Source organism: Ischnura elegans, chromosome 7 (genome assembly GCF_921293095.1).
Source record: "Ischnura elegans chromosome 7, ioIscEleg1.1, whole genome shotgun sequence".
NCBI classification, from domain to species: Eukaryota; Metazoa; Arthropoda; class Insecta; order Odonata; family Coenagrionidae; genus Ischnura; species Ischnura elegans.
In genome coordinates this window covers 46,077,077-46,086,479 of record NC_060252.1, presented here as the reverse complement: position 1 = coordinate 46,086,479, position 9,403 = coordinate 46,077,077, and the positions used below count along the sequence as shown (strand labels likewise).

At 36.4% G+C, this 9,403-nt stretch overlaps 1 protein-coding gene across 1 annotated transcript; it reads right to left on the bottom strand.

Annotated features, from left to right (window-relative positions):
* Nucleotides 1-2,910: 2,910 nt before the first annotated feature.
* On the bottom strand, nt 2,911-9,403 carry LOC124162684 (transcription factor Adf-1-like). Its single transcript, XM_046539282.1, has 3 exons — nt 9,143-9,403; nt 7,177-7,327; nt 2,911-3,837 (listed from the first exon to the last, which is right to left on the bottom strand). The coding sequence occupies exons 1-3, from the start codon at nt 9,267-9,269 to the stop codon at nt 3,492-3,494; spliced, it is 624 nt and encodes a 207-aa protein (XP_046395238.1). The 5' UTR covers nt 9,270-9,403; the 3' UTR covers nt 2,911-3,491.

The following is a 9,403-nucleotide window of genomic DNA, read 5'->3' as shown; positions in this document are numbered from 1 at the left end:
TGAACCTTGATCACATCGACCACATTGAACTCGTGGTCAAATTTTCCAACTAAGTCCAATCCCTGGTTGTAAGTCGCAAGGAGACAATCAAGGCGAAAGTTAACAAGCAACCATTGCACCTATATCAGTTTTGTCCCGAGCAGGATGGAGGAGACAGTAAAATGACCGAGACGTACACATAAGCACGAGATGACGTGTCATCCGCTGAGAATATATTCCTCGAAATGAATTTCACTGAATTTCCGGTAAATTCCTAGTTGAGGTTTCCGAAATGTTCATGACGGAAGAAATTTATTTTTCTTTATTCTATTCAATTCTTTTCTGAGTGGTTATTGCTGTCTGCAGTAAGAGAATTTTTGGGAGAGTGGCGATGATGTCCGAAACACTGTGGTGTATAATGCCATTCACAAGGTTGCAAAATATAATGAGGGTTTTTCACTGTGCAGCTGATAATCACTACGATAACAGCGAAAAAATGTGCACACTTAGGCCATTCATAAATATGATACGGTACGTTTGTTCAGAAAACTATGTGCCAACCCCCGAGCTAAAATACCATAAATCCATGATAATAATTTTGGCAATCATGGCTGCAAACAGTTCATACGGGGTGAACCTAAAAGTTTCGGCTTTAAAATATAGTATTGAGTGCTTGAATACTCCTCAAGATTACTTGGTGGACTTCAGCACATAGCAAGGACTGAGTGTTGAAGAGAAAAATAACTACCATAAATTCGTAGGTAAATTCTCTTCGTATTTGCTTATCATGTTGGACAATTTACTAGAGCAAGCAATAAATGTTTTCCATTTATTTTAACAATTGGTTTACTAGCTTCCCTCTCATAATTCAGTTAAAATCTCAAGGATATGAGGGCACTGGGAGGGTTCTGAGAAAAAGGATACCCAAAAGTTTCCCATTGATCGAAAAAACAGCTAGCTAAGCAGCCCTGCTGCTCCCATGCTTTCGCACGGGAGAAAGAAAGGAATATTGTTGCTGCTAGATAGAATGACTATTCGGTAGTGACTTTCAAGTCACCTTGCCAATGTGTACACCCACTCACAAAGGTCACGAGATTCCCACGTGTTACCTCAAAAACTGTACAAGTTAGGCAGCCAGCAATGGTCTCTAGCTACAATATTTAGATGGGCGGAACTGATCCCACGGATCAAAATATCAACAGGTACAGGAATGCTATCAGAGGAAAAAATAGTGATGGTCCACATGAAGCTATCTCCTTGAGGCTGTCATTGTAAATGCCTGGATCTGTACGGAAAATTCTAGTTCAAATATACCGCAGGAAGCCTTAGGCGAGAGATTGCACAAGTGTTTTTGTAACGAAGATGTACCTTTCCCAGACCTGGTGGTCGTATTTAACCTTCCCTATCAAGTGCAACTAATCATAGAAAGTCTGATGACATAAGGTATTAAGACAGAGATAACCAATTTGTCCCGTTTCATAGACGCCGATTTTCTTGTGAAAAATAATCTTCCCGCGCGCGCTCAGAATATGCTAAGTGCCCAGGTATTTGCCTTTAATGGAATTCTGACTATCATACTCTGCAATTAAAAACCCAATTTATAGTTGTCAAAGACTGTACCAGCAATATAGGACTAATTTTGTTAATAAACTCATTGATAACATGTTTTTTTCATTCAATAACTGTATTCAAAACTGAGTTTTATACTGTTAATTTCTATGGATAGCCAAAAAAATGTTTAAACCGAAAAAAAATAAAGTATAATGATATGAAATTACTTCAAATTGTCAAATAAAAGAAGTACTATAGGTAAATGCAAAAATAAATGGCGTATCACACAATAAAAATGACAATTATGATGGTTCGAGCGATTCGTCTGCAGAATGCAGACCGGTGGCCGGAACGGCTAGCGTGCCCATATGGGCACACCCCCTCTAGCAAGAACGAATCAACAGAACTTTAAAACTAAGCGTTATTCTGAATGCTTGGGCAGTAATTAAGCAGTTTATAACGGAAAAACAAAATAAAACTCCGAAAAAAAACTCCGCTGTTTAAGGGTTAATAATCCTCATTTAAGCCAAGCGCTACCTGCTAGCAGCCTGCATCACAGTGGTGCTCATAGCCTCACACCAAGGTGGCCTCACATGGTGGCAGCTGAAACCAGAATGACGTCACAGGGGCTTTTCCCAGCATTCATACTTAGCCATTGCATTTTCGTGCGCTTGAAAATGTTCAATTATCATTTAATTGTGAAAAATGGGTATCATCATTTAAAAATCTAAAAGCGTGAAATACTTACTCCAGGAGTAATAATCTTTCAATTTAGGCAATTTAAAAAAATAGGAAACTATCCTATTGAATGACCATTACCACAAAGATGGGTATTATAAGATAAGGTCTGGGTACCAGCTCCCAGATTTCGAGGGTACAACCTGTCCCGCTTTGTTGAGTTCCAGAACTAAGACTTTGCGAACCCCTGACCGACGTAAAAGGGGGAGACCTAGGTAACTTGTACATATTTTTGGCATTCAATCGCTTGCGTAGAAATATCCGTCAAAAATTTGCTGCTTATGTCTCCCGGGTCAAGAAACGTCCTGCCTCATATTTTCGTCATTCGTAGGGAAAGGGTTAAATGTAATGATAATGAATAATCATTGCATTTAATGGTTAGTTCACCTGCATGTTTGGAATGTAATGTTAGGCTCTAGCAAGAATTATGTGGCCAATTTTCGTGATTTCTGTTTCATATAAGGTGCATTTTTCATTGCATGACTTAAGAAAAACGTATTCAAATAATTTATTCGACCTATCGTAGAAGAGTTTGGAATACATGCACTGAATTGTCAATGGCACTAAGATCGGTCATTCTTCAGCTTTGCTTATGATATTTTTCTGTACACATTTTTGTTTATTGTGAAAAATACATTTTTATTTTCAGAGAAATTCTGATCTTTATTTTTTCTATAAAATCAGCATTAGTTCAATAGCAACTGTTAACACTGGTAGAATGAGCAGAGAAACGCTTAATCATGACATCTTCATACATACTCTTATTTGTACATTAATATGTGACAGAAGATTTTCTCTCCCTTATCAATTGCAATATCCTTTTGGCCAGTTTAACTCATTCTCAAGATTTTTTATCATTATTATACCAATTATATAATATTTAATTTTTCTCTTACAATTCCAATAATGAGAAAAATTTATGTAGCAATGCCCTAAGTTGTGGAACAGGCTTAGTTTTATTGCTAGAATTAAATAATGAATTTACCAGAACATTTGTGAGTATACAGGGGTGATTGTTGTTTTCAATGATATACAAAATTCAATGAACCATAAGCAACACATGTGACCCATTTGTCATCCCGTCATATTAGACATAAGCCTGATTGCAGTCAAGTCACAATTCTGAACACCACCATGGTCTGCACACGCCAATCAATACATTCATGGAAATAAGTGTTTCATTTTATTGCACAACTCAATTAGGAAATATTAGCCAATGCTGCTCAATATTTGTAATCTGCCTCTTCATTCTGGTCTTCTGCTCTTGCAATTGAGTCCAAAATTTCCCTTTTTACTAGATTCTGGAATCTCCTGGGAAGCTTCCTTGTCGATTGACAAGCACTCGCAAAGAACAGATCTAAGTCATCCAGCTTGGAGGTATTGTTTCTACTATCATCCAAGTACTCAACCACACAATCCACATCAGATGAGGTGCTCTTGCGTTTCTTCACTTTTGGTACTGTCATAACATCCTCAATTACGAAAGCTTGTCCGCCAGGTGCCTCCGTCTGAGGGAGATCATCTTGACTTGTCCCTTCACAATCATGTTGGGCATAGTTGACACGATTCCTGAAACATCCAAAAAATGGATATATAGCTTCAAGCTAATTAACTTCCTTGTCTAGTGATTTTCCTGGCTTGAAGGTGCTTTTATATATTTGGGTCCATTATGACCTCTAAGAAGAGTTAAAATGAATTGCCATGGGAAAAAATTACTCTGGACAAGAAAACAAACCTTAGGCCAGGAATCTAACCATTGGGTGAAATGGAAACTTTCTAGGTTAGGGAAGTTGTGGTAAGGTGTGAAATATTTCAATGTCAAGATCATTCACTGTGACCATTCCGATGAAGAACCATGGCTCTATGAGGGAAGAAAGGTGGCATACTGTAACTAAGAGAAAAATCATAGCTCATTGGAACCTCAACTGTGACAATCCAAATGAAAGTGAAAGTCCTGCTTCAGGAAACCTGTTTATTGCAAATTTAAGAAAAACAGATATTATTGTACTTAAAGTTGCCTGATAGATAAATCTGTGTAGTTAAGACCAAAATTTATGTTAGAAAAAAAAACTTTTCTAATCACAACCTAATTATCAGTCTTAATCAAAACTGATATTATTTTCTTAAATTACAAATTAAATACAAGAAATTTACATTACGTGCCTCTTTGTCATAAATGCAGAAAATAAACCTTACCTTGCACTTCTAGGTAAAATAAAGCCTGCAATCCTCAGTAAATTGTAAAATTTAATTAAATACAATTATATTGTGTAATTAAAACATATGTACAGGAGGGGCTAGGCTTTTTAAAATGAGACTTGAGACAGCGCCCAGATGGGATGCACAACGTTTCTATCGGCAGTTAGCATCATACAACTAATACTGATTTACATGGTTATTCTAGGTTACCATTATATGTAGTTAATCATGATAGCATTTTTTGAGTTGACTATAACACAATTGAGTGTGACTTCCCATAGAAATGCATGCATTTACGTCAGCCAAATCCCCTTTAGATATACATATATGGAGAGAGAGTCATAGGACTGAAGGTCGTTCAACTGTGTTGATAGGATTTTTGAACAGGGTGTGGTGCAACAACTCTAAACCGTTCGGTCCTTGGCTGCCTATGTAAGTCGGTTGATCGGGTGAATTCGTCAAAAAATGCCCAATTATTCATGTAAAATATTGATGTAATAAACAGTTAGTGGTAAAAATATAAAAGGTTAGGCGAAGAATGTTGAAAACGGAGTTAGTTTGTTAGAATTTTAGTTAGACTGAAAGGGAGGCTGCCAGAATGCCCCTTTTGTACACCATGGAAACATACCTTAATCGGTAGAATAATGTAAGGTGAGAAATTCATCTTAAGTGCTTTTGAGTTGATGTTTGAAAAAATGGACAAATACCTTGTGGATATGATTTCACTTTCTTTCATGCCTCTGAAGAGCATTTTCTTTAGCCAAAGCAATCAACTTGGGGGACAAAAAATTATTTTGCAATGCAAACGTAGGTTTTGAATATTTCAGTAAAATAATTTTTGAGAAGCATCAAAATTGAATAAAGGGTACCTGCCTTCCTTGGAAACAGTTTTCTTCTTTATTCTTACTTATGATTTTTTATAAATATCTTGTCGTTAAATTTTCCCACTTTTTAAAGGAAGCCCTCAAATTGTGTTTATCTGTATTAATAAAATTAAAGTTTCTGCTAATTGTATCTCAATTATTAAGAACCACTGTGCTCAATTCTTACGAGCCAAGGTGCAGTAAAGAGTAAACAGAAAAACTGAATTTAACTTTTTTATCGTGTTTAAGTCTAACCATTAGTTTTCATGTTTTAGTCTAACCATGATTAGTTTTATTTAGTCTCTTAAATTCCGGTAAATTCATATTGAGAAATTATAACATAAATTGAGTACTTTAAATTCTAATTTTTCAATCTTACTCTTGGATGATTTCCATCCCCCATTGAATGAACCAATAGTCTATCCTGAGAAGTAATAGATACATAGTTAATCTACCTCCCTTAAATTCAATGAGGAAAAGTTAATCTCTAGGAGTGAGGAAGTAAATTGGTTAAAACCTATCTATTCCCAGCAATGCTTGGCCTTGAGTTTACCTTCTTCAAATGAGCTCCCCCAAAATGCATCCCAACACCTATTGAGCTGCCACTAAATAATTTTTCTGACTTAATGCTGGCACTAATAACTTCAAATTGTTCAACTTGGCATTAACAATGAAAACATACACATATACTATATAATAATGTTAATCTAACATAGTCCCCTTATCAGGAAAATATACTAAACTAATGTTATAATGCAAAATATGATGCTAAGAGGTGCCAGAGCTGAGTCAATCTCTTATTCTAGGAATACAATATTCTCTATGGTCGCCAGAATGTCTCCCCAGAGATAGTAGGATATATCTCTGCTCCTGGCCACCCCTATTTTCTTATCTGTTACTTCATACTACAGTCAACTCTCGTTTTTCATAACATGCCATTTATTGTAATCAGATGCATTAAGGAGCTCCACCGAAACTTCTCTCACTGATCAAGGCCAGATTGTTTTCTTGGGGGTGGGGTACCACAAGGGCCTGACAGGCAATCAGTTTCCTCATATTTGAGATTAAAAACAGCGTACAACAATTACTATGTGAAATATTCTCTTTATTTTGATATGAAATTAAATTATTAAGGCTTCGTAATATACATAACAAAACTAACATATTGATAACCGCATTAAATATCTTTTCTACCTTTTTAAGCGTCTGGGAGGGCGAGCCTTCCCCCTAAATCCACATATTTCACAACATTAGCTCTTAGGTTTCCACGATGTTGACCAGTTAACGCCTGAATTTTTATGGTATGCCTCTGCATCCGTTGGTTTTAGATAAAAGTTTTGCTATTCTGTCAGTACCTTTAGGTCAAAGGTGATTGTGTCCTGTGTTTGTCTTATTTGTATGCGGGTGGTGGTCCAGATACTGCATGTTGGTTGTCCCAAATTAGTTTCTTCCTTTGTCAATAATTCATGGAGGAGAGTGGAAGAGACAGGCCGATCAACACAATTTGGGTATTCTGATAACCACTTGCATGTAAACAAAACGAGAACCAGAATCGATCACCTGCGACATGATAGTCAGCAAAATTGTTAACTAAAAATTAACACATGTGGATGCATACCCAAAAAATTCAGACATCACTGTCATAGCTTACATTTCAAGTGAAAGATAAATGCCTATAATGCAAGAAATATAATTTAATTGACTTGCTTGCCAAACTTTACCCTTATAAATAATTGAGTAGCATCAAGTATTTTTAAGTAACTGAACTCTGATGTGCAGATACTGTGGAACATTTATTATCCATAAATTTTTGTTATGTTAATAGATTGGCTAGGTTGAAACTTACGTTCTTGATGTCATTGATGGAAGTAAAAATGCCATCTGTTTCTCATACCGCCAAGGCTTCCAATTTTTTTGCTCGCTTTCAGTCACTCGTCGGGATACAGCTTGACGGAAGCAGTCTCTCAGCTTTTTCCAATTTTTCTTAACAGTGATACCTGCAAAATTATCAGGTCCAAGAATGTAGTAATAAATCAGCATCTCTAAGCCTATGGAAATGGTTAATAAGCACTCATTGTAAATTCAAGTGCACGAAAAGTAACCTTATGCAGCTTCTCGTATTGATGTGTTGCTAATAGCACCAGATTGACTGTAATAAGATACACTTCCATGGGCGCTATGGAATGAGTAAAACTCAGAAAGGCCTTCGTGAGATGTGCTTAATATTATTTTTAAGCAAATATTATGCAATACCATCAGCAGAGGAGTAATCGTTTCTTTCTTGTAATATGTGTATTGTTCAAATAACACTCAAAATTAAGGGGTAGAATTTATTGTTTCAAGCCCTATTTCTCCATATTCCAGACAGGTTTCTCAAGGACTCAATTGTGAATTCTAGATTCATCTTATCATAGAGCTAATGAAGAATTGTTGATGAATGAAATTGCAAATAAGGAAAGAGAAGGGTAGAAATTAAACCTGGCATTTACCTACTCATGGAGGTAGATACACAATTTTGGTATTCATTCAGATTATAGTGAATAGAATGCTAAAAAAAATTCACAAATTCCATATTACTGGGGCATTGGTTGTGCTTAGCAAGGTTGCAGCAAGTTTTTTTTTTTTAAAGGAAAAGCTTATAGGATGTGTCCATCAAGGGTATGTTTGCTATAAGACTGTCCACCAGGGGAGTTTGAACTCCTACTGCTTACAGCCTAGCCGCCCTTCTGACGTACCTTAGCACTTTTTTTAGGAATCGAGAATATTCAGACCATAATGGCAAGCTGTCACTATAGAAACTGCTTTTCATATGCAAATCGAGAAAGGCCTGACTTAATGAAACTTTTATAGATGCATAGCAGTGGAAAATACTAGCCATTGAATAAGAGAGTTGACTCCCATCTACATTGGATTGTGAAACAAAGTAAGGGGAGACGATGATGTAAAGCTACGTGTCCCAGCCACTCTTAGTGCCCCAGATTCGTCTTATTTTTTAATTATAATTTCCCATGAGTGGTGGTGTCGTCACACACCGATGATAAAACCAAGTCATTCACGGAAAATTAATCTTAACTTGCAAAGTAGTGGATTTTATACTATTCTAATTGTAACCACGTCGGTAAATATTTGCTGCTATGTAACTCGAGCGATTTTAAGCACCGTTTCTGACATGCGTGAAGGACACCGATGAAACCCGTTTCATTTGCTTTCAGTTTTCTGAATTAATTAATATTGAGCCAAAATAAGATTGTCAGACACCGCAGATACTTCATCCTTATATTTTGTCCAAAGAACATAAACAGGCTCTACGCTGTCGTACTTGTTCTTAAAAAATAAATTATCTCCACATCACGACAGGAAATATTTTGGTTAACATAATTTTTTCGATTGCTTATCACTTCGGGATCATACTAAACTCATTTAGAAATTATCCACTTCTGAAAATTAACCAACGGGTAATTTAGAGGCGAATAGCTACAAAGGATCATTATCTGTGGCTATGCGATGACACTTCTGTATCGAACCTATTATTTCCACGCGTTCCCATAGAGATCTAATTCCCGACGCACGATTAAGCATCCGGCAACTCGTATCTTAGCAGCTATCTAAGCGTGCTACCAGAGCTACCTTCTATTCTCAAAAAATTAATTATTGCCGTACCTCATCCGGAGATGAATATAGCTATTGTAGCGCTTTCCGCTATCAAGTACACGAGCGCAACCAATCAGTTTGATAGGGTGATATGTGTATCAAAGCTTTAGAACATTTTACTCTTAATTATTTAATAGTATTTATGAATTATTTATACTTACTATCACTCTCCAGAATTTGAGCCACTTCTGCCCAGCTATTATCTCTTTTGATAGCGTCTTTGTAATCATCACATGATGTATCATATAGACATGGACGTATCCTCACTTCTTCTATTAGCCTATTCATTTCTGTATTTATGCTTTTCTCAACCTCCTAAAAAATATAAATAAATGAAAACGTTTTTAAGTAGCTACGCTCAGCCACGTAGCCGGGATAGTCGCAATGGAGGCTATGGGCTATGGATTGGCGTCGCCCGTGTA